This window comes from Gopherus flavomarginatus, chromosome 4 (genome assembly GCF_025201925.1).
Source record: "Gopherus flavomarginatus isolate rGopFla2 chromosome 4, rGopFla2.mat.asm, whole genome shotgun sequence".
Classification (NCBI taxonomy): domain Eukaryota; kingdom Metazoa; phylum Chordata; order Testudines; family Testudinidae; genus Gopherus; species Gopherus flavomarginatus.
The window spans coordinates 191,729,724-191,756,257 of NC_066620.1; the positions used below are offsets into that span (position 1 = coordinate 191,729,724).

The 26,534-nt window shown below is 42.4% G+C and overlaps 1 protein-coding gene across 1 annotated transcript in view; it reads right to left on the reverse strand.

The window, feature by feature from the left end:
• The window catches only part of NBAS (NBAS subunit of NRZ tethering complex), a 368,998-nt gene that overhangs the window by 211,433 nt on the left and 131,031 nt on the right, over positions 1–26,534 (reverse strand). Inside the window, exons 27-29 of the mRNA XM_050951646.1 lie at positions 11,325–11,438; positions 8,537–8,694; positions 6,089–6,190 (exon numbers count right to left, since the gene is read on the reverse strand). Of these exons, the coding sequence (XP_050807603.1) occupies positions 6,089–6,190; positions 8,537–8,694; positions 11,325–11,438 (374 nt within the window). The remainder of the gene's footprint in view (positions 1–6,088; positions 6,191–8,536; positions 8,695–11,324; positions 11,439–26,534) is intronic.

Genomic DNA, 26,534 nt, shown 5'->3' on the forward strand with positions numbered 1-26,534 from the left:
GCTCTCTGTAACAGGAAGAATTTTTATCCCTAAACATGTACCCCAACAGAACTTCCTGAAAGAACAGAGCCTTCTATGACATCCACTATGAATTTTGGAACAAAGATTGAATTAACCTGTGCTGCACTTTGAGAGTACTATAGAAAACCCACAGATGGATTAGATAAAGACCCAATCTGCAGGATGTTGAGCACCTTCAATGCCCACTGGCTGCTGTAGAATGTGAAGGTGGTTAGTATGCCACAGATTTGGTCCTTAGATTATAATCTCTTTCAGTCAGGAACATGTTTTATTTACCTAGTGAGCACATTTATAGCAATACACAAGTAGTGAATAATTCTCTATGGAATGTCCCAGTTCACACTTAGCACTTGGGAGTTTTCTGCAAAAAAAAATTACCCTAGATGGATGAGAGAGTTATTTTATTAAGAAATGTTTATTATCCTAACCAAACAATTTGTATAATGTACCAACTGGTGAAACAAGATAAAGTATCTCGCTTTCAGAATTTATAGTTCATTGTAGCAATCTTTGTTCATTTAAAGTCTTTTAAGACTAAGGGCTTGGCTACACTCAAAACTCCAAAGCACTGCTGCGGGAGTGCTCCCGCAGCAGCGCTTTGAAGTGCGCGTGTGGTCGCAGTGCCAGTGCTGGGAGAGAGCTCTCCCAGTGCTGCAGGTACTCCACCTCCCCGTGGGGACTAGCTTGCAGCGCTGGAAGCCGCGCTCTCAGCGCTGGGGCACTGTTTACACTGGTGCTTTGCAGCGCTGTAACTTGCTGCGCTCGGGGGGTGTTTCTTCACAAGATGTTTCACAGTAAGATGTTTCTTTGCTGCAATCCTGTTTATTTACACAGAATAGCTTTCCCTGGAAAACACTGCAGTAGCACCCTGGTCATTTTCCATCTCTAATCTGGTCTCCTTTCTTTCACATTTGCTACTCAACCTTTCAAGTAAGCATGGACAATTTTTTTTCTTTCTCCCTCCCATCAAAGCCTGCTCCTTTTTTATCTTGAAGTGTGGTCACACACTCTGAAAAATGAATATGTAAAAATGTCAATTTTTTTTTTTTTTTTTTTTTTTAACTCATGAGACCTGCTCCTTGTGTGCTTTCAGTGCCATAGCAGATCTGCTGACATTAACGAATAAATGATATTCTACTATTTTGCCTGCCTGTTAACTCTGTTGGGTCTGCAGAGCTAAGAGAATGTTGTCTGTTCCTTCTTAGATGAAGTCCAATGAACATGGAACCCCATGATACCATTTATTCAAGTTACTCAAGTCTAGAACTGCAGTTCCCTTTATTTGCCCCCTTAACAGGCTTCTGAAGAAGGGTGTAGCAGGCTGGTTCTTCGTGAGTTAAGGCTGAGGAGTTGAAGCTGCATCTCTCTCCTCCCTCCACAGGTCTGACCTTTACTTTTCTGCTGGATATTGGTGAAGCATTAACTGAGCTGATTCTTGAGAGCTAACTGGTGTCTGAAGCTATACCTTCTGCTCCTGGGTGCCAATGCTTACACATCACAAGATTTTTTAACTCATGCCACAAGAACTTAGGACAGATCTACAAAGGGAGTTAGGTGTTGCAATGCTGAGCACCGCAATCCTGAACTTTTAGGCACTCTGCCATTCAGTGGAATCCTCAGCCCTGAGTTAGGCATCCAGGCTCCCTATGGAATGCCTGGGAAGAGTAAGGTTTTAGAGTGGTAGCCATGTTAGTCTGTATCAGCAAAAACAAGGAGGAGTCCTTGTGGCACCTTAGAGACTAATACATTTATTTGGGCCATAAGCTTTTGTGGGCTAAAACCCACTTAATCAGATGTATGGAGTGAAAAATACAGTAAGCTGTATATATATTACAGCACTTGAAAAGATGAGAGTTGGCTTACCAAGTGGGGGGTCAGTGCTAACAAGTCCAATTTAATTAAGGTGGAAGTGGCCTATTCTCAACAGTCGACAAGAAGGGGTGAATATCAACAGAGGGAAAATTAGTCTGATTACCTGATACAGACACATTAAAAAAAAAAACCACTCTCTCACAGGTTCTGCGATATATGAGCTAACCCATTAATTCTTCCAAAAAATGCTGTGCATACTAATAAACAGATCTTATACAGCTATAAAATACTGGAGTTCAGATCCCAGAATTTACGATATTCCTTTTAGAAGCTACTTACAACAGATATTTACTAAGTCGTGTCATTCAGAACTAGATTCTTCAATGGACTCAACTCTGAATCTGCACAGGTACAAGTGAGATGAGAATTTGCTCTTCATTGTCTTAACTAGTGACACTATCACTAAGTAAGCATTTTCATGTACAGAAAAATTTTAATTTTCACTTCCACCTAAATCACTGAGAACATACATTATAACTGCTTAGGCCCCACATATACAAATTCTTCATTAAACGTGTTCAATTAGATGAGCCTTCCACTAAACATAATGTATATATTTGTAGCTCATTAGAAAGGTATTTGATGCTCAGTAAAAGGGTAAGTACAATGCATGTCACAAGCTAATAAGTGTGGTTTTTAATACGAGACCTCAGCTGTAGGAAATTTTTCAAATCTAAATAGATTTTCAGGTGAAAGCACAGGCTAAATTGCATAACTAACTCTAGCAAAAGAGAATATTAAACTGCAGCTACTAGAAACTTTGAGTCCTTTAAACAGCATTTATACAAAAAGCAGATCTGTAATTTTTACAAATTATGCATCCTCTGCAATTTATAAAAAAACACCTTGTTTCCAAGGACAGCACCAATATTCCTGAAATTGCAAGCTTCTCTTGTGCTAAAGCGCTACGCACAGTAATTACATTTTCACATTAGATATAAAAATAAAATCATTATTTTTACAGCAGATGTAATGTAGGTTTTAAGTATTAAACAGATTAAGTAAAAGTCAGCCCTCATTTATGAGGCATAATTTACTGTGGTTATTATTTCTTATGTTAGCCGTAAGATGCGGTGTTATATGTTAAGCATTATACTTTAATCTAATAATGTTAGCTATAATATTCTGAAATTTTCTTCATAAATCAAGGTCCTAATTTGCGCTTTGAGATTTTTTTCTTTGAGCACCACTAGATTAGTAATTGAGGTAATTACAGCATACAACAAGAGTGCAAAGGGGAAAAGGAGCTTAATAAGGAAGAGGCAATCATTATGGAGGAATTCCTTTCCCTTCCTGAACACAGTTCTTCAAAGAATTACATGAGCTGAAGACCGACTAGGCCAATTAGATGATCTAGTCCAGCCTTGTGCCAGTGAAGTATTGTTCCCCAAAGTATTTATTTTAATGCATTGTCTAGTCTATTTTAAAATGTCTAAACAATGTGGTCTGCAGAGGAGCCGAATGGTTATGTTCCCATCTCTGTCATCCCAACACACCTTAGGCCTCCTCATTTCAATTCACTGTGGGAGGATAAAAAGTTAAAATTAGCAAAACAAGTGAAAAATCTTTTATTGGAGCCCTAGAGAGGATGAAATATGATGTGCTGAGGGAGCTACGCCCATCTAGTACTGGTTTTATCAGCTTTATCCATATAACATTAGTTAAATCAAATAGTGTTAGCTAATATTAGGGTTGCCATCTTTCTGATTGCAGAAAACTGAAAACCCTTACCTCACCCCTGCCCCACCCTTTCTCCAAGCCCCCACCCTCACTCACTCCCTTCCCTTCCCTGAGTCACTCAGGGGTGCGGCCTGGGATGAGGGGTTTGGGGCTGAAAGAGAGGCTACGGGTGGGGGGGAGAGGGTCAAGGGGTTTGGAGTGTGTGTGGGGGGGCTCTGGCCTGGGGAACAGGATTAGTGTGAAGGAGGAGGTAAGGGCTCCCAATGGGGCCAGAAATGAGGGGTTTGGAGTGTGAGAGAAGGCTCTGGGCTAGGGTAGGGGGTTGAGGTGTGGGAGGACTGAAGGCTCCGGCTGGGAATGTGGGCTCTGGTGTAAAGCCAGGGATGAGAGGTTTGGAGTGCAGGAGGGGGCTCCGTGCTGGGGCTTACCTCAGGCAGGTCCCGGACGCATGTCCCCCCTCCAGCTCCTATGCGGAAGTGCAGCCAGGCAGTTCTGCGCACTACCTCATCTGCAGGCATCACCCCTGTAGTTCCCTTTGGCCGCAGATCCCAGGCAATGGGAGCTACAGAGCCAGTGCTTGGGGCAGGGGCAGCGTAAGGAGCACCCTGGCTGCCCCTAAGCTTAGGAGCCAACCAGACTTTAGTGACCCAGTGACTGACTAGGCATTCCAGTTGAAAACCAGACACCTGGCAACCCTACCTAATATGTTTTAGCAATCAATGGTGAACTCCCCAAGATGGTCTACCCAACAAATATATAGTTGATACATACTCACATATACATGGGCTGATCTTTTAAATCAATTGGATTTTGCCTGAATAAGCCTTAGACGGTAGAATCTGAACTACAGACTTTTCTCTTTATTTTATTTTTTTTAATAAGACTATTACCAATATACTGTATGAAACGGAAAACGTAGGAGGAAATAAATGAAATCCAAGTTTGCAAAAACCTATTCTTCCAAAAGAAGCAGATTAACCAAACTTCTAACTCCCAGCTCTCCAAAAAACTCTAACAAAGGCATTTCACTTCCTTGCTATTTAGGTGGTTCCTATTCCTTCATTACAGGAGACCAGGTGCTCACATTCTATTGTGCTATTATTGAAGTTATGTTGAAGCTGTAAGCATGAAAGTGAAGAAGGGAGTTAACCTATAAAAATGCCATTTAGATAAAAAGGAATTAAGTGCAAAAGCTTAAGTCATAGTAAACCTCAACAGATTATGATTTACAAAAAACATGACATCAAATATTTAAGCAAATATAAATGATACCATGTAACAACGGTAATAACTCACTGACTCTTACGTAAGAGCAACAATTTAAACTCCTTTAGTACTAATAGTACTAAGTAGAGAGGTTGCAGTCTACAGTCTCTACAAATAATCTTGAAAGACCAGAAGGCAAAAAAACCTGATTTTATATTGCTGCTTCCCTCAAAATTCATAAGGAGAGTTGGGTAAGAACTGTAAAGAATTATTTGTGCATATTCTAGAACTTGCAAAAACGTTTTTCCATTTAGCCATGTTGAACCCCTCTCTAACTTGCTTTTGCTGATCACTCATGAGAATATATTTTTTGTTCCCACCAATGCCTGTAAATGACTATCCTTTTTATAAACATCTGTATTTGCCCACAATTTGTTCAGATGCAGGTATTGAATATTTGCACCATAAGTACTTACCCTGTTTAGAAACCTTCAGTCATCCAATTAGAAGAAAAAAATAATGTCACATTATTTAGGTGACAAACTACACCAATGAATCAAACAGTCAAAACTAATAGATTACAAGCAACTCATAAGCTAAAACACAGAGCATTCTCCATCACTATAGGTCTTTAAATGAAGATCGAGTGTGTGTTTCTGAAAGATATACACTACATCAAACTGATGTTACGGGCTTAACACACAAATGGCTTGGTGAAGTTCTACAGCCTGCATTAAGCATGAGGTCAGACTAGATGATCATAATGGTGCCTTCAAGCCTCATAAAAAAAATCTATGAAAGTATGTACATACAAAGTCTTTTACAAATTATGAATTTGTAAAAGATAAAGTGTCCATACGTGAATAATATGCAGACAGAAAAAAGGCTAAATTCAAACATCATATAGTTTATTTTCCAATGTTAGTATGTGCCATACTGCAAAGCTAGCATCAACATTAATAATTATTCCTTTCTTTTATGTTAGGTTTTTGTCTTGTCTTCCACTTCTTCTGCCTTCGTATTTATTTATGTTCTCAATTATTTTGTTTACAGTGCTGAGACCCCACTGGACAAGGATGGTCAAGACCACATTTGGAGTATATACAAGCAAGAAAACTTCATTACATATCATCTATCAATTTGTTTCCTTAGTTTATTTGATAGTGCTAAGCACAAAGCCTAAAGCAGAAAAATATCTCAAGTTCTCTACGCTGTGCTAGATGAAATCTTTGAAATCTGTTTCTCCTTATAATGCAGAATAAAACAGAATGCAATGGTGGTCATTTTACACTCTAACTTTAAAACTTACCTGAGGAGTCTCCTTAGCGATCAGTGAAGAAGGTCCTGTGATATTTATATTCTCCTCTCCTTCTGAAGGGCGTAACTGGTAATTCACTGCTTGATAAAGAATCTGAAAAGAAGGGATATACATTATTTCTGCTACCATGTAAACTAATAATACACGGTTATTCAAGCTACCTAGTGTCACAAGAAAGCAAGGACCTCAAGGGGCAAAACTTCCAGGAAAATTTGAAAAAAAAAAATCATGGCATCCTGCTGAACCACTGATATAAAATGTCTACACAAGACCACCTTCTCTCAGTACTGTATATGCATTTTCCATGATTTACTGTTGTTGCTGTTTTTTTAAAGAAAGTAACTATGTGAAAATGGCATCTTCTTGCTCAACAGATCTATCACATATATTTACTGTATTGACAGAAGTTTTTACTGCTTTTCACTCTTCCTGGTAATGTAGAGCTACTGCAGTAATGGGAGTGTGAATAGTATTATTTTCTGGTTTGTACATTATCTAAAAAATAGTTTGAAATAAGTTCCAATTCCAGGTGGATAGCACTGTTTTACTTGTAAACTAAATATTCAGGACCCAATCTTGCAAATGTATATACTTGTGCTTCTCTCTATTACTGTGGCAAGTAATGTGGATTACTAATCATAGTAATACAGTTAACAAAGTGTGTTGGCCTAGTATGGAAGTTACTGGTAGACCAACTTTCCATCACATTCACCTCCCATTTGCAGTATTTCTATTAGTTGCTGATGCCCTTTACTCTGATCCCTCATTCTGCAGCTTTAGCTGCGCAAACTCTCTCCCAACCCATTATGCTTCTACCCTTTCTTTTACCAACTTTTCTCCTACTTGAACAATCACTCTCTCCTCCCAATTTCAATCATGTGCCTGCCACCCTCCAAAACACTTACAAATACATTCTTGTAATATAAATAAGACAAATATACAATTTTCAGAAAGAAAAATGAGATATGCTTGTAATCAGCCTAATCACATTACTTTTGTGTTGTACCTGTTCCCCCCGCCTTTTTTTTTTTTTAACACATTCTTCGCTCTTAAGAACAAATACAATGTCTTCCTGTGTGATTGCACTGCACTAACACAATGTTGAGTGGGACTCTGGAGCCCAATATGAATTACTATTAATAAATTACTGTATTTAATTAATTTAGATTACAATAATAAAATGACACTCATGCAAGGTTCTATGCACCTTAACATATTAATAACAAATAAATAAATAAGCAAGCAGCACAGAAATGATCATTCAAACAGGAACTCTGCCAGCCAGTCAGGCACCTACAAAAAACCTACAGCAGACCACAGCCCTCTCCAATAACCCTATCCAATCCTTATTTTTGCACTGTTCCTGGAAGGTTACCAATTTTGGATTGCTTCAGACTCCACAGGGATATAAATTCCAGAGTCTCTGAGCCTTTACAGAGAATGTCCTGCTGGCTTTCCCTCTTTTTTAAAGAAGGGAGATCCAGCTTAAGCCCTTCTGCTGACTGCAAGACAGTATGGAACGTGGAGAGATGAACAACGTAATTTGTAAGGAGTTACTTTTCAGAGTACAAAATTCAATTTCCCCTAATGTACCCTATATGAAACAATTCAGAAAAACTCTGTGCACATTGGCAAAACTAGGGTCAACCTCAATGGAAATTAAACGTTCTGACTTACTCAACCACCGTACCACAGCATTTATGCTACTCTTCTCAAATGCATATATTAGTAATCTTCTTAAATACATATAATGAAATATCTGATAGTTACAGATTTTACATACATAATGAAATTGATAATTAGGGCCCTGATCCTGTGAAGAGCTAATAGCAGGATCAGGACTTAAATCCTCATTATAAAACATTAAAACCATTATGGGTGAAATCATGGCCTCACAGAAATTAATGGGAATTTTGTCATTTATTTCAACTGAGCCAGGATTTCACCCTATGTTTGGCAGAACCTGCAGAAAACATTGGAACAGGCAGTGGGCATTTAAAGAGACTGTGTACAAATGAGGCTGTGTACAATGCACAAAATCCTTATAGAAGCTGAATAACTGACAGAGAAGAATTACACATTTGTACATCCCAATCAAATGTATTACAGAGTTGGAACAGAGTATTCGGTCAACAATATGCCAGACAGTGCTGCATTTTAGAAACCTCTGAAGCTATAGCACCCATCCAGCAGTACTAGTTATAACAAAAAAGAAATTGCATTCTTATTTGAAATAGCTATTTATTGATTATAGAAAATGTATTATAAAAGCAATATTTAACTGTTCAGATATAAAATGTAAGGTAGAAAAAATACAGAAAATTGATAATACATATTGTAGGAAGATTAGGGGAAAAAAAACACAAAATACTTACCCCCTATTTCAGAAAGTAAGTATTCATAGCTTATGTAGGAAAAGTTTACAGAAATGGATCCTACCTGAGTCTGCAAAGAACTGTTTGCTGCCAACAGTGACTCTATGGCACCTGGAGGGCAATGTGTCAGAGCAAAAGCCATGAGCTCCTGCCGAGTACGCAAGTCATGGTAGCCTTCTGATTGCCCTAATTGGCTGCATACCTCCCAACTTTTAGAATAGCCTGCAAAGGGAACAAAAAGATTGCCAAGTAAAGTCACATAAAATCAATAATTCAACTGTGTGGGTGCTGAGAAAAAAAAATCAACCTTCTCCAATGGGCAAAGCTTACATCATCTTCAATAATCAGATGAGAGTATAGCCTCTCTTGTTGAATTTTCAACATTTCATGAGAGAGAGACAGACACAGACAGACAGACACTTAGTAGTAAGGAAATAGAATTCAGCTACCTAACATTATATATACTCTAGGTACCAATATGGTGCATGGTCATGTGTGTGTGTCCATATATGTGTATTTGTCCTTAGTGACACCATGTTAAGAAAAATCAGACCAGACTGCTTCAGCATAAACTGAACATTTTTAGAACAGATCAGCTGCTGCAAAAAATCAGTGTTGTCTTTTAAAATAAAATAATGTAACTCCTCTGTGTTAGGTGGAATAGAGGGGAGAAGCACAGGAGCAGACTATCTTCTGCTATCCCATTCCCCGATCTCCACTTAGACCTTCCCATAAGCCATATTAGACTTGAAAGAATTAAAATAGGAATTGGGCAGACAAGGAGAAACGTGAAGCCCAGTCATTTCTACTAGTGATCCTCTGGATGGATGTGATGTGGGTGGTATGGCCAAAAGAGGAATCACATTTCTCCAAAGTGCACACAATCACTTCCAGTGGCTGAGAGTCTAGTGGCCCCATGGGATCCACTTTTCGTACTGTAGGCGGGATTATGGGGACATGTCAACCTCCCCCACCACCAAACACACACTTCACTTAAAAGTATTTAAGTTTGAAGATGGCGGAGATCATCATTTTACAAACCCCTCAGCCAAATCCTTGGACTTGCTCTCTGCATAACTGACAGGGGGAAGGTCTTTATTGTGGAAGACCATTCAAAAATGAAAAAGCCACATGTGACCTGCCCTAAACAACACAAAAAGACTGAGCTCTTAGTTTCACAGTGTGTGTGTTTATGGAAAAACTAAGAACAGAACAGTACCTATTACTAAATTACCTAGGGCCAGATTAACAAGAGTGACTAAGGCACCCAATGGCACCTTTAAGCACCACAGACATGCACAAAATTCTTGCTCCAGTGCTGCCTAGCCCTGCAGGTGCCTAGAATTCCCAGGCATTTAAATCTCCACACGTGGGCATGAGCAAAGCCACTTAAGTCCAGATGCCACCGAACTGATCGGCACCTCACATCTAAGCCGGGTGGATTCACAAACAAGGTGCTCTGTTGTCTCTCTCATATGCAGAGCCTGTCCTGGTAGGTTGTGTTGGTATCATGCCTTCTGCACAATTGCCAAGTGGATAAAGTTCTTACCTAGAATAACCACTGGCCTATGAATTAATGCTCACCCTCTGTCCGAATTAATATTTAAGTATTTCATACAAAGTGGAACAGCTTCAACAGGAAAGATTGAAGGATTCCTCCAAGAACACTCCACAGCCTGATGGTTAGGGTACTCACAGGAGAGGTAGGAGACCTGGGTAGAAGGAGACCAGGGATTTGATCCCAGCTCTCCCACACCCCAAGCGAGAGCTTGCACCACTGGGCTACTGAGTATAATTAAGGAAGGGACCACCACCACCACCCTTGAGAAAGGGCTGACCTGGATTAGGCACCTAACTCCAGAAAAGGGTTCACAACTATGAATCCTGAGCAGAAGGAAGCACTATCCTCCAGCTTGGAGTTCGGCAACTAATTCCACCAAATTAAAGGTGGAGGCTGGCTCCCTGTTAGGGTGCTGCCTTCTGTGAATCCTTTACGAGCCTAACTCTACCCACACATGTATAAGGAGCCTGTCTGACTAACCTGGGGTTATGAATTACAGTAGGCAGCCAGATCCCTAAAAGTTCCCCTTATGAATATAGTCCCTAACGTTCTCAGAGTAATACAATAGGACCCCTGACTAACTGCATTACTCACTATATAATTGTTTCAATAAGTACACCAATCACTTCATATGATAAATAGGGCATCATTATACTGTGAAGTTTCTAAATTGATTTAACTTTTTTAGGTTGAAACCAGATCCTAGCATAGCTTCATGAAGTAATGTGCTCATGTTTTGATGGAGAATTTATATAGAAAAGGATTAAAGAATGAATGAGCCCAGAAATTAATACATTTACCACTAGGGGTCTTTGGATTTTAATAGTATTTCAATGAATATTCATTAATGAACAAGATTTCAAATTTATCACACATGGGGACTCATATGAAATAAATGAAAAACAATTTTTTCTCTCCTCCCTCCACAAGAATAATTTGGAAATAAACCACTGTGGAAACAATTAAAACTAAATCCCTGCTGGGACAGATTTATGACACACTATCATGAAAATAAAGGATATCTGAATTAAAATACATAATTCCCGCAGACAGATCACAGAGAATTAATCTAACTGAAAATCTGCATTCTTCCAGAGGTGACTGTTGCTTAAATGTTCTGTAGTCTATGTGATTTATGTAGGTAACATAAGTAACTATATTCTACTTTCTACAGACAAAATGCGGGTTGACCTGCCAGTTAAGTTAGTCAGTCTGGAGTCGCCTATTTGACATAATGTCAGAAAATTCAGGAGAGGACTTTTTTTTTTTTTTTTTAAGTGGTAAACTTCACCTGTGGCTATAAGCTCTTGGCAGTGCATACTAGCAGCTTTGTAGTCCTGGAAATGGAGAGCTTGTTCCACTAAAAGGATCAAAACCTGGCCTTTTCTCTCTGTCTGGTCATCTCCTGTAAGCAGAGTCAGAAAAGTTGTTACCAATTATTTCAAAGGTCAATGGTCAATTAATTATTAACACAGCATTTCACAAGAATGTTTCTGTACAGTGTGGATGAAAATGACTCTCTTTCAAAGCTGTTGATGGTTTGGATGCTACAAATATGCAATATACATCTACCTCTTCCTGATGAAACTAAGACGTATCTTATTTAATTAGTGAAACAGGTAATTGTGTGCACAAACCATGTATTCATATATTGCTAGAGGAACTCACATCAGTATGTATTAAGCGTATCACAAGGTGGAAAACACTTGCTGAAAAAAAATAAATACCGTCTAGTTAATTAACATTTTATATGTCAGAAAAGATCTTCAAAAAAGGGGGCTTAAAATTAGGCTCTTTAATTCACCAATTAGGTATCTAAATATGGAAGCTGTGTGCTTCAACGTTAATTTTAAGTATCTTAGGGCCCTATATCTGTGTGTCCAATACAGTATGAATGATTTTTCTATGTATCATTTTAATGTTAACACCTGTAAGATCCCTTATGACTCTGAAGGGAATGAAAGCTCTAATTCATTCTTTATGGCCTGGACTTCTGCTTGGTTGCATTGCTGTCAGTGAACTCTTGCTCTCCATTAATAACTTTCACAGTCCAAGGTTTAACTTTTCACTGAAGTCTTTGAGTCCTGCAGTTTGTTCAATTGTTCACCCCTAGGCAACCAGAGATGATTGTGCATGTTCCCATGCAACACAATAAATGTAAAATAAAACATGGCCAGTGCAGGATTAACAAAATTCGACTTTGGGGTGACGCGGAGAGCAATGTGTCTATAAAATCTTGTCCTGGAAATAAAACCCATTCCACATACATATGTTCTGGTAAAAATTTACTTATATGTTCTAGGTGAGCATGAAATAGAAATGGAAACAGGAATATGAGGAGTTCTAATCTCCTTTTCCAAACCACAGTTATATTCCATGCATATAATCTTCTCTCCTTCCATGTTTTTTTTTTGGCCCTCTATTTCTCACCTCACTTAGCAAGTTGTAATGAACACAGCATATGTCCATAACTGTACATGAAAGTGCAGTCACACACACATATACACACACACACGATCTAGATCTATATATTTTAAACTTATGGAAGATCTACAGGGATGCACTGATCGGAAAAAAAGGGCTTCTTTCAATGCAAGTTTTGTACCTTTACTTCCTCTCAACGGCTATCAGAGGATTTTAAGGATGCAGTGATGATGCAGCTATCTGAACTTTTTTAAATATTTGAAGTTGAATTATGAGACACTGTGTTAACATACCCGCCCTGGAATAATTTTACTTCAAATATTTAAAAAATTTAAATTTATTTAACTTGTAGACTTAAGACTATAAAAACAATTAAAAAGTCCATTGTTATTTTTTTTCCCCTCTACTCTGTGGCTCCAGCAACAGAGGTAAAGGAATCGCTTGTCTAGTCTTTTTTATTTATTTTTAATCACACCCATAAAGATAAATGTATTGAGTGTGCTAGATAGAGTCTCCATGGTTGTCAATTCCTTGTTAATATTTCAAGCTAATTTAAGTTACTGAAATAGTAAAACAGTAATTTTAGTGTGCAGGTGGGAGGTAGTGCTGGTGGCCAGTGATTTACAGGAGGTCAGACCAGATAATCTGGGGGTCCTTTTTGGCCTAAAACTCTATAACTCTATTTACAGAGCTGTCCAATCAAGATGCCTCCGCTCCAGACGCAGAGGGACCACCTCTGGGGTCTGGAGGGTAGCATTACCTCCATATTCATTTATTCCTTAGCCTCTCTACTAAGACAGACTGCCATACATTGTTGCCAATTAGTCACCATCTTGTTTTTTGTGATATGAATTTTTGCCCACTGGGAGCTGGACCGCTACGAAACTCCTCTCATACAGGCCACTGCCCAGCAATTAAATGGAAACAACTTTTAGTCATTTTTACCTAGGATAAATTTGAACCAGTGTCCTAGATGTGAATGTTCCTAGATACCTGCCAGGCATCCAATGCCTGCGCTACACTCTTGGCAGCTTTATAATGTATTATACTTACATTGGGAGATTTGTGTCAGCATCAGACACAAGGAAGGGGCAACAAAAGTGCAGTAAATGGATCTTTGATGTTATTCAGAAATCGCCGTGACCAATAATCAACTACAATTTATTACTATTTAAAATCAGTAGGGGCACAATTAGAGCTGTTCTTTTCTTAATTGATCATGAGTGTTCTTGTGGTTTAGAGGGTTTTTTTCGGGGGGCAGAGGGGCTGACTAATTTATTTTGAAGCAATAGGCTCTTCTGTGTGTTTTACAAGAGTGCAAATGTATGTTAGCATCATTCTCTCTCTATTCTCTTACAATACTTAGTACCCTATATCAATTTGCCTCTCATTTAAACTCCCATTATCTTGATGCACACTGTTATACCAAAGGGTTACAATTCCAACATGACTAGCAAATCCCCTGCAATGCACAGCTAAAACATTGTTCACATGGCTTTTGCTGACTCAGTGAAGCCAATTAAAATCTTACCTCCTGCAGGATTTCCAGTATCTCCTCTATTCTTCTGTTTAGACCTAGAAACTTACTGCCATTGCTTTACAGTTCCTGACTTGGGAGTGAAGAGTAAGTCTTAAAGAATTTAAGCAGCTTTAATGTCTAGCCCCATCCCACCCCCATCTCTTGCAATACTGACATGAGACATTCAAGATTTTTCTTTAAAACAGTTGGTAAGATAAATGCCATCATAAAATGAGTGTCTTATTTTACTCTATTATTCTTATCTGTTAGTGTTGTTTGACATCTTGCAGACTGAATAGCAAAGACATTTAAAATTCAGGAACTGGAAATGTTGTATCACTTATTATTTCTGTAGCACGGTCTGTATATACACAGCATGAGTTTAGAAACCTCCTCAGGACTACTCCCTAACATAAAGACTTGTATGCTCTGACTTCATGCCTACTGAGGGTCAATCTACTGAGAAGCATTTACAGAATCCTTAAAGGATGTCATGCATCTCATCTTACCTCAAGGCAAATTGTCATAATGACAGGCAGTTGATAGATATCATGAGAAGGAAGAAAACTATCAGCACTCGAGAAATATAAAGAAAACATCTTCTCCACTTCAGGCAGCCTGGGTCATCCAGCAAGCAAGACAATATGAATTGCAACTAATAAAGGATAATTCCAGTGCCAGAAGTTAATTTTGGCTAAATTAGCCAGAATCGTCTTCTGATGAGGTAAACTGAGGCACAGACCCACCCAAATTTCCAGAATGTCAGACCTGGATTTAGATCACAGGTATTCCTCAATAAAATAGTCATATGTCCTATGCTCAGACAACAGTGTCTCTTTCATATACAGCAAGAACAGCTGTGCACTATTTTGATATATATTCTTTTGGATGAAACTGGGAAGGGCAACAACATGAGAAAGTTGAGGAACTTGGTAATCTTCAAAAATAGGTTTGACTTCTAGATAAGGGTTCCAAACATTTTTTAATTAGAAAAAGTTCACCCATTCCTAGAATTACATTTTTCCAAAAACTTTACTGTCAACTTAATGAGAAACTAAATGGAAAATGTTTTTTGTTTGTTTGTTTTTTAAATTAATGTCTCATCAAGCAACTCCTGCAACGTGACAGCACAAAACAATGTCTAGACAGGCTTTTACAACATTCAGTAACAGTAAACAAACAGTAATTAAAAGCAATTATCCAAGATTGATTTTGTATTTTGAATATTTTTTTTGTTCCAGTGTGCAATCAAATACAACAATTTAAGGCTAAATAATTACCTAAAATAGATTATTTGTGTTCTCATTGTTACTGGGAATGAGGACTCTGGTTCCAATTCCCAAGTTTGCCACTGATTTATTAGTGACACCTTGTAAACCCCACCATGACTCCCTTATTTTGTCCACCTGTGAAACGGAGATATTGCTTACATACCTATTTTACACAGGGGGTGTTGTGAGCCTAATTAGGATTTACTAATTGATTTAAGATACCTGATGAAAGACTACAAGCGTGCCCAAAGGAAGCATTAGGAATACATGACTTGCCTGTAACTCTTGTTCTCTGAAAACATACTCCTCAGTGGATTGCTACTCTTGGAGTGAGGTGTTCCCATAACACTGCCACATGCCAGTACAGGGAACCTTATGCCACCCCGACTTAGTGTCTATCCTTCTCCAAATCATTCTCTTTTAATGGTGGAACACAGACAGCACATGCTGTTTACCCTACTTTGCAGAATAAAAGCTTTGGTTCACAGATGCTATTAAAAATGCTAATGAACCACAGAACCAAACCCATTAATTTGGAAGGCAAGTACATTTTATTTCAAGCTGAAAATTATTCAGATAATAAAAGTTTTGATTTTTAGTTTATCTTAAAATAATATGAATGCAGGGGTTGCTCTTTAGGTTACAAGGCATAACTTGAAGGAGACTAATAACATTGTTAATATTGTTATAGCCACAAAGATAAATAGTAACTATTCATCATATTAATGATACACTGCAACCTAATAAAATAATAAAGAGAGAATAGATGCAAAAGTGCTCTATATGTCTTGCTTTTATAACCTAATTGATACATTCATGAGAGGCTCTGTTTACACACTGTACTTAAGGCTGCATCCGTATTTCTATTTAAACCTCTGTTTTGCAAGGTTTATTAATTTGATCATAAAAATCAACTGACTTTAAACTTGGTGAGATGGTCTGGCTAAGGAGCAAATGTTAGTTGTTTTTAAAGCTGTTGTGGTTATGTAAAAAAGCGTCTTCCTCATGTAAAAATTATATGGATTTGTTGAAAGCTCTTTTGCCCAGTCATATTTTCAGAAAGATGCCCAATCCAAGGACATACATCTTTCATTCAAGTCAATGCTGCAATACCTAGGCACATCAGAGAGTTAGTGAATGGAAGATTTAAACCCAAACTTTGAATAATCAGACTGTGAAACTCGTTACTACATGATAGGTTTCAGAGTAGCAGCCGTGTTAGTCTGTATCCATAAAAAGAACAAGAGTACTTGTGGTACCTTAGAGACTAACAAATTTATTTCAGCCATCACCTACAGCCCCCAACTAAAACCTCTCCAGCGCATCATCAAAGATCTACAACCTATCCTTAAAGATGATCCCTCACTCTCACAGATCCTGGGTGACAGGCCAGTCCTCGCTTATAGACAGCCTCCCAACCTGAAACAAATACGTACCAGCAGCCGCACACCATACAACATAAACACTAACCCAGGAACCTATCCTTGCAACAAAGCCCGATGCCAGCTCTGTCCACATATCGATTCAAGTGACACCATCATAGGACCTAATCACATCAGCCACGCCATCAGGGGTTCGTTCACCTGCACATCTACCAACATGATATATGCCATCATGTGCCAGCAATGCCCCTCTGCCATTACACTGGCCAAACCAGACAGTCTCTTCACAAAAGAATAAATGGACACAAATCTGACATCAGGAATCATAACATTCAAAAACCAGTGGGAGAACACTTCAACCTCTCTAACCACTCAGTGACAGACTTGAAGGTGGCAGTTTTGCAACAAAAAAACTTCAAAAACAGACTCCAAAGAGAGACTGCTGAACTCGAATTAATATGCAAATTAGACACAATTAACTCAGGCCTTAACAGAGACTGGGAATGGCTGGGTCATTACACTAATTGAGTCTATTTCCCTATGTTAAGTTCTCCTCACACCTTCTATGGGTCATCTTAATTATCACTTCAAAAGTTTTTTTTCCCCTGCTGACAATAGCTCATCTCAATTGATTAGACTCTTTCTGTTGGTATGTATACTTCCATCTTTTCATGTTCTCTGTATGTATAAATATCTCCTGTCTGTGTGTTCCATTCTGTGCATCCGAAGAAGTGAGCTATAGCTCACGAAAGCTCATGCTGAAATAAATTTGTTAGTCTCTAAGGTGCCACAAATACTCTTGTTCTTATTACTACATGATGTTATCAAGGTCAAGAATTTAGCAAGATTTTTTTTAAAAAGGATTGGACATTGTATGGATAATATCCAGTTACAACAGATAATATTAACAAAAATTCTGAAGGGATATAAAATAACTTAATTCAAGTCTCAAGATTTAAACCTTAAACCAATGTCTAACTATTAGGGATTAGGACAAGACCTTGGTAGGGAGGCAGATTTTTTTTTTTACACAACTGCCTATTTTCTTGTACCTTGTTCTGAATCATTTTGTGCTGGTTCCTGACAGGAGATTGGACAAGATGGATTATGGGTTTCATGTACTATAGTAATTTATACGATCCTGAGAATAGCCCATTCTTTGTGAGTTACCCAGACCTTGGAATTTGGAAACTGTTATAAACTAACAACTTTTCCGAGTATTTAAAGGTATAAATAGCATAACAAAACCATCTGAAACAGCACTAATGGTTAAACTCAGAATGTAATGCACTGCAATACATCATACTTGCTAACACATACTCTTGTCCTCTGCTGTACAGAACATACAGCCTGTTAAAGTCTTTTTTTTTTTTTTTTTTTTTTTTTTTTTTTTTGCAATTAAGGCTGCTTTCTAATGAGTAGCTCCCCAAGAGACAAAAGTTCCTAATCCTGATTTTTCTTAAAATCAAGTGTTGTGTTGTGGAGCACGTTACCAAGTTCCAACACCGATGAGGAATGAGTGTAGAATAAAAGACGGTTACTCACCTTTGTAACTGTTGTTCTTCGAGATGTGTTGCTCATATCCATTCCAGTTAGGTGTGTGCGCCGCGCGTGCACATTCGTCGGAAAACTTTTACCCTAGCAACTCAGTGGGCCGGCAGGTCGCCCCCTAGAGTGGCGCCGTCATGGTGCTCGATATATACTCCTGCCGGCCCACCCGCTCCTCAGTTCCTTCTTGCCGGCTACTCAGACAGTGGGGAAGGAGGGCGGGTGTGGAATGGATATGAGCAACACATCTCGAAGAACAACAGTTACAAAGGTGAGTAACCGTCTTTTCTTCTTCGAGTGATTGCTCATATCCATTCCAGTTAGGTGAATCCCAAGCCTTACGTAGGCGGTGGGGTCGGAGTGAAAAGTGGCAGAATGAAAACTGCTGAGCCAGAGGCTACAGCATCTCTTGACTGTTGAACCAGGGCATACTGCGAAGCAAAGGTATGGACCGAGGACCAATGGAGCTGCGCGACAGATCTCGTGGGTAGGAACACAAGCCAGCAGATGAAGCCTGAGCCCTGGTAGAATGCACGGTGATGTGGCTTGGGGAAATATGAGGAAATCATAACAAGTGCGGATGCACGCCATCACCCAAGATGAGATCCTCTGAGAGGAAAACAAGCAAGCCTTCCCTTTGGTCTGCTACCGTGACAGAGCTGGGGCACCTTACGAAATGGTTCTGTCAGCGCAATATAAATGCGAGCACTCTACAGATGTCCAGGGAGTGCAATTGTTGCGCCCATTGCGTTGAGCTGTGGGTAACATGAAAGGCCGAAACCACCTTAGGGAGGAAAGCCGGGTGCGGTCATAACTGCACCTTGTCTTTGTGAAACCTAGTGTACGGCGGAACCACCGTAAGAGCTCTGAGCTCGGAGACTCGTCTGGCCGATGTAACAGCTACGAGGAAAGTTGTCGTCCAAGACAGGTATAGCAGAGGGCCGGTCGCGAACGGCTCGAATGAGGGAGACATAAGTCTGGTTAAAACTAGGTTGAGGTCCCAGGTTGGGGCTGGGCGGCGCACCCGAGGGTGCAAGCGCTCCAAGCCCTTGAGGGACCTCGAACCCATAGAGTGTGAGAACACGGAACGTCCACCTTAGCCTGGCTGCAAGGTAGAGATGGCTGCCGAGTGTACCCTCAGCGATGATACCGCTAGGCCCTGCTGCTGAAGGCCAGAGGCAGGCCAAATAGAGGGGATCGAGACCTCAGTAGGAGCAAGATCGAGTGTATTGCACCTGTAGAAGAAGCGCTTCCACTCGGCCCGGTACGTCGACCAGGTGGAAGGCTTCCTGTCACCCCGGCTCAGTTACGCAGCAGCCACACCGTGAGGCGAAGAGGCTGCAGGTCCGGGTGACGAAGCCTGTCGTGGCCCTGAGTGATGAGGTCTGGGTGGGTTGGCAGGGTAATTGGGTCGGTTATTGACAGGCCGAGCAACGTGGTATGTCAGTGCTGCCTGGACCACGCTGGAGTGATCATGATGATGCGCGCGCTGCCCCTGCGGAGTTTGAGTAGGACCTAATGAACCAGTGGGAACAGTGGGAAGGCATAAAGGAGTTGTCCTTTCCACGGCATCAGGAATGCGTCCAAGATCGATCCCGAGGAGAGACCTTGGAAGGAACAGAACATCTGGCATTTTCTGCTCTTGCAGTAAGCGAACAGGTCTATGTGAGGAAAAATCTCCACTTCTGGAAAGCAGAACGCCTCACATGGGGCAGAGTGACCAGTCGTAAGACAGAAAAGACCTGCTGAGTCAAAGCGCCAAGGCGTTCCGAACGCCTGGGAGAAAGGACGTCACCAGCTCCATCGAGTGGGCCATGTAAAAATCCCAGAAATGGATGGCCTCCTGACAAAAGGGGGGAGGACCATGTCCCTCCCTGGTTATTTATGAAGCACATGGCCATTGTGTTGGCTGTAAACACCGAGATACAACGGCCTCGCAGCTGCCGCTGGAACCCCTGGCACGCCAGGCAGACTACTCTCATTTTTGGGGCATTGATGTGGAATGCCAGCTCCTGAGAAGACCAAAGGCCTTAAGCTCGGAGGTGACCATGAGCACTCGAGCAGAGAGATGACGCGTCCGTCGTCAGAGGCAGTGAGGCCTGGGGCGGATGGAACCGCATCCCTGCCCACACCAGGGAGGGAGTTAGCCACCACTCTAGGGAGCCTAAGGTGCTCGAGGGAACGGTGACTACCATGACCATTGGCTCCCTGTCCGGGTGGTACGCCGAGGTGAGCCGGACTTGGAGAGGACGGAGGCGGAGCTTGGCGTGTTTGGTTACAAACTTGCGGGCAGCCATGAACCCAGGAGACTGAGACAAGTGGAAGCCGAGGTCGTTGGGAAAGTCTGCGGACCTCGGATGATTGTTGCCATCTCCTAAAACCGCAGTTGTGATAAGCAGGCTCCGGCTAGGTTGTAGACCAGGATAGCCCCTAGTAAGTCCAACCTCTGCGTGGGAACCAGAGTGGATTGCCCTATAGTAATCATCAGGCCTAGACCTGTGAATAAGACCATGACCATGCCCACGTGCTGAGTGGTTCGTGTCTCGGAGTCTCCTCGGATAAGCGGATCGTCCAGATACGGAAAACCGCATATCCGACATCACCAAAGGTAGGCGGCGACTATGGCCGTAAACCAGAAGTACTGACAGTTGGCTAGAAAGCGGAGGTATCTCCTGTGCGGAGGGAAGATGGCGTTGCGAAAGTACGCGTCCTTCATATCGAGGGCGGCATAGTAGCCCCCAGGAGGTAAGGATGGAATAACGGTTCCCAGGGATACCATGCGGAACTTCAACCTTATCCTAAACTGGTTGAGTCCGCGCAGGACTAGGAAGGTCTGAGACCTCCGTTCGAGTGGAGGACTAGGGCATAACAGGAGTAGACCCCCTTGCCCCTTTCGTCAGTCGGCGTCTGCACCTCTTGTACGAGGAATTGCTCGTGAGAGGGGTCCCTGAAGGGGGACAGGGCTGGAACAAATTAGAGGTGGTACCTATGCTCCACCGTGCGCAGGACCCAGCGATCTGAAATTAACTGGGGCCACGCCAGGAGAAAGCGGGATTGGGATCCCGGCCTGTGACTGGTACACCGCCCTCAGGCACACCTTGGAAGGTTCGTCTTTGGTCCCAGTGGTAATTGCGAGGGACCTTGACCTTGGCTCTTTAGGGGTCCTGACGTTCGTCTGCGACCACCTTGGCCTCGCCGTTTGCCAAAGCCCTGTCTCTGGCTAGGCACAGAGTATGGCAGCTGGGGACAGAAAGGCCTGCGTTTGGTCGCTGGCATATGCATGCTGAGAGAGCGCATTAGGACCCTATTGTCCATAGGCTTCGCAGCCTGGGGCTGTCTTTGCCGAGAAGAGGCCTTTACCAACAAAGGGTAAATCCTGAATGGCATACTGCAGCTCCGACTGGAGGTTTGAAACCTGAAGCCATGAGATGCACCTCATGGCGACACCAAAGGCCAGAGTCCTGGCTGCTGAGTCTGCTGCGTCCAACGAGGCCTGGAGGGACGCTCTGGGTACCTTTTTTCCCCGTCCTCCAAGACGGCAGCGAACTCTTGGCGGGAGTTTTGAGGGAGAAACTCCATAAACTAAACTACCTTCACTCAGGTGCTATAATTATAGCAGCTAAGCAAGGCTTGTTGCTTTGCTACCCAAAGCTGCAAGGCCTCTGCAGAGTACACCTGGCGGTCAAGTAGGTTCATTCGCCAAGCCTCCTTTGGTTTCGGGGCTGGCGCCCGATGGCCATGCCAATACCACTCCTTAACTGACTGAAAGACTAGTGAGCAGAGAGGAGAGCGGACAGACGAGTAGTCGTACCCCTTAGAGGGCCCCATACCGGGTCCTCTACCTCTGGGACCTCTTCCACCTCAGGTTGCGGAGGTACTAAAAAAAGGCATGGGCAGAGTCTCTGACTCTATCGGACCTTGCCCAACTCGGCACCGGGGATCGGCACCGGGAGGCGTACCGGTACCTGGAACGAGATCCAGACCTACAACCAGAACGGTGCCGGGAGGTCGACTGAGATCTCGAGGCTCGAGGAGAGGCTACGGGAGTCACGGTACCTGTCGCGGTGCCGGGAGTCGGAACGGTGCCGATAGTAGCGGGTCGGCGAACGGGATACTGACCGGTGCGGCGAGTGCGACCAGTACCGATGAGGAAAACAGCACCGGGACTGCAAGTGATGTCGGGTGTGCCGACGGGACCTGGAGCGTCTGTGGGACCGTGATCATGAACGGTGCCGCTCTTTTGTGCTGGCAGAGGACGGTCATATGAAGAGACTGTATTACCCGCACCGGCAGTGCCGGGGTCAGGCAGCATCGACTCTGTCATGGCAATGAGATCCCTCGCCGTTAGTAATGTCTCCGGCGTGGAGGGAACAGCAGGCTCAACCACAGTGCATACTGGGGAGCTGTCAGGCACCGGATTCGACGGCCCTCGTGGGACCGGGATCGACGGTACCGAGGTCGTCAGAGCTTCGGTAGGTGTCGGTGCTGGGCGATCCGACTTAGACGAGCTCTCTGGCTGCGGTGCAGTCGGCATGGAAGCAACAGGAGCAGTAAGCTCAACCACGGCGCGTGCCGGGGAGCCGTCAGGCACCGGATTCGACGGCCCTTGTGGGACCGGGATCAACGGTGCCGACGTCGTCGGTGCCTCAGCAGGTGTCGATGCCGGGCGATCCGACTTAGACGAGCTCTCTGGCTGCGGTGCAGTTGGCACAGAAGCAGCGGGAGCAGTAAGCTCTACCACGGCGCGTGCTGGGGAGCTGTCAGGAACTGGATTCAATGGCCCTGGGGGACTGGAATCGACGGTGCCGATGTCATCGGTGCCTCTTCAGGTGTCGGTGCCGGGCAATCCGACTTAGACGAGCTCTCTGGCTGCGATGCAGGTGGCACGGAAGCAGCAGGAGCAGGGGGCTCAACCACGGCGCGTGCCGGGGAGCCGTCAGGCACCAGAAGGAATTGTAGGCTCTCTCGACCTCGGAGGAAGGGAGCGGTGCCGAGTCGACTTCGGTGCCGGCGACGGCCGGTGCCGAAAGGCCTTGGCGGTACCGGCGGGGTCCGGTGCCGAGGAGGCGCTTCTGCCAGCCGCTTGATCATCGCTCAGTGCCAAAGGTGGAGGGGTAAGTGAAAGTCCCGCTCCTTTTTGTTCTCGGCTTAAAAGCCTTACAAATGGGGCACTGGGCTTTCAAGTGTGATTCCCTGAGGCACTTCAAACAGGAGTCGTGTGGATCTCCCTTCGGCATCGGCTTCTGGCAGGCCGAGCCCATTTTAAAACCCGGTGAGCCGTGCATGGGCTCCGGCACCGGGTGCGGGGAAGGGGTTACTTCCTGAATCCCGCTAACTATTACTAAACTAACTATGTTAGCAAAGAAAAAACGTATAACTATACAAATATATATATAAAAGGATTATAACTGCATAACTATATACGAGAACTACGAGTAGCTAGGGAAGTGGAGGTCAGCTAAGCCGCGCTCCACTGTTCCAACGACCGACACGGGCGGTAAGAAGGAACTGAGGAGCGGGTGGGCCGGAAGGAGTATATATCGAGCACCATGACGGCGCCACTCTAGGGGGCGACCTGCCGGCTCACTGAGTTGCTAGGGTAAAAGTTTTCCGACGAATGTGCACGCGCGGCACACACACCTAACTGGAATGGATATGAGCAATCACTTGAAGAAGAACTAAGGTATTAACTGTAGGCAAGGATTCATTAGAAAAACATACCAGAGGTCTACGGTAAAGAATATTTCCATTATTGCAATAAGGCCAAACAAACTGGCATGCTGTAAACCTCCAGTGACAGTAAAAGTATAAAGCCAAATGCAGAGTGATTTTATATACAAAATAATCCATTTGAAGTGTTTTGTTGCTATTACAAAGTGGAATCTATTAATGACAACATGGGAACACACAGTTCTGTACATTTATTCAGCCAAGAGAGACAAAAAAATATTACTAACTGTTAAAGCACAGTGTTTTGCTCAGTGAGATAGCCTCTTGAAGTACACTCATTTCCGTGAAATTTCATACTTATCTTGGGAGTGACTACTGAGAGTTGCCTGGTGTGCTGTGAAAACAATTATTAATGCACAAAGAATCCCATTAATGGCTTAAATATCCACTATGATCTTTTTTATCTTTATCTAAATTCCTTTGGTGGTTGTTCTCCTTCCTCTTATCATTTAGGTGAGTTAGTAAACAATAGAAAAAGCAATGTGATACAGTTTAAAAAAAAAAAGTGCTGTAACCCTGCCTTTGGGGAGAGGGGGGGAGGGAGAGATTTAATCTTATCTACACGCCATTTATTGGAATGAGCTAGGGATTGGTTATTACTTATTTATATATGTGAGAGTGCATCGGTGCATATATACTCTCACAAAGTCATATGCATACAATTATTTTAAATATATACAGTTTAGGTTACCTTAACTTATCATTCTATGACATTATTGTTAAGCAAACTGAAAAGGCAGGATAGTACTTCCTGTTACCCTTTCTCTACCTCCCCTGGGTCCCACAATCCAATTCAGCCATTCATAACTCTCAGTCACCCACAATTTTTTCCCTGACACCATGCAATGTCCCCTGCTCCTCACTGCACTTGTAAATATTCAAGAAATTATTTTGAATTATAAATGTTTAAAAGTGCAACAGACAAAGGGGCAGGAGGAGCATGTAATAAGACAATGGGCAATAGGGTTGGTGCTATCACATGGCATACTTCACGACTGATGCAGTTCTATTAATTTAACTGAGAAAATGTAGTATTTTCATCATGAGCTATTCTTTGAAAAGATAATCAGAGAATCACAGAACTGGAAGGGACCTTGAGAGGTCATCAAGTCCAGTCCCCTGCACTCAAGGCAGGACTAAGAATTATCTAGACCAGGGGTAGGCAAACTATGGCATGTGTGCCAAAGGCAATATGCGCACTGATTTTCAGTGGCACTCAACACTGCCTGGGTACTGGCCACCGGTTAAGGAGCTCCGCTGCTGGCCTGGGGTCCTGGCTGCCAGCCCAGGGCTCTGCTCCTGACCTTGGCCCAGGCGGATCTGCTGCTGCCCCCAGCTATGGCCCTCTGGCCCCAGACTGGGGCAGTGAGGGGTGCAGACAGGGGCAAGAGGGGGCACAGATCAGCACCCTCACCTTAAAAATTGTTCCAGCGTTACTGTACTGGGATATTTTTAAGTCCTGATTTGCTGCTTACTTCACTATCACACCATGTGTTTGATGTTGAGCATGCCATTTGTTTGCCATTCCCCCCCACCCCCCACTGTAAGTTGAGGTGTATATATGCTTTCTTAGGAGCTGACATTTTGTCAAAGTTAGATGTCTGTTCATTTCAGCCTTCTTGGAAAGATGCATTTGGATTTATTCAAAAGAAGGACTGTGCTGTTTGTGCTTTCTGTTGTGAAAGTGTTGTTTGTCGCACATCAAGCGTTCAAGGACATTTTCAAACGAAGCACGAGAAAACCTCTCTTGACGAAGCAGGTAAGACTGAATCAATCAAAAAGGCAGTAGCAGGATATGAGAAGCAAATCAGTGTTTTTAAATACTAAAGTGTAAGTAAAAATCAAGCCATAGAAGGAAGTCACAAGATTGCACAATGCATTGCAAAACACGGAAAGCCGTTTACAGATGGGGAATATATAAAAGAAGTTTTTCTCAGCAGTTCAGAGGTTTTGTTCAATGATTTTCCAAATAGGATTTTATCTTTATCTAGAATAAAAGAACTGTCTGTCTCTCGCACAACAGTTAAAAGATGTATAAGCGAAATGGCAGAAAACATTAACAAAAAGCAGACAACTGCATTGAAGAACACACCAGTGCAGTTGATGAGAGCGTGGATATAAACAACGTTCCACATTTGGCAGTTTTTGCAATATATTGTGCTTCCGATGAAATCCAAGAGGAACTTTGTTGCCTAAAAACCCTGAATGGCACAACAAAGAGGGAAGATATAGTGATTCCAATACATTCCAAGAACTTATTGGATAATCTGTGCCCTTTTGCGTTATTTTCCCAAAAGATGTCTGAGTAGTTGAAGTCCTCCATCACCACCAACTCCTGTGCTTTGGATGATTTTTAGTTGTTTAAAAAAACAAAAAAAAACAAAACCACACTCATCCACCTCTTCTTCCTGGTTTGGTAGTCTGTAGTAGACCTCTACCATGACATCACCCTTGTTTTTTACCCCTTTTATCCTTACCCAGAGACTTTCAACAAATTTGTCTCTTATTTCTATCTCAACCTCAGTCCAAGTGTATACATTCTTTAATATATAAGGCAACACTCCCTCCCTTTTTTCCCTGCCTGTCCTTCCTGAGCAAGCTGTACCCTTATATATCAATATTCCAGT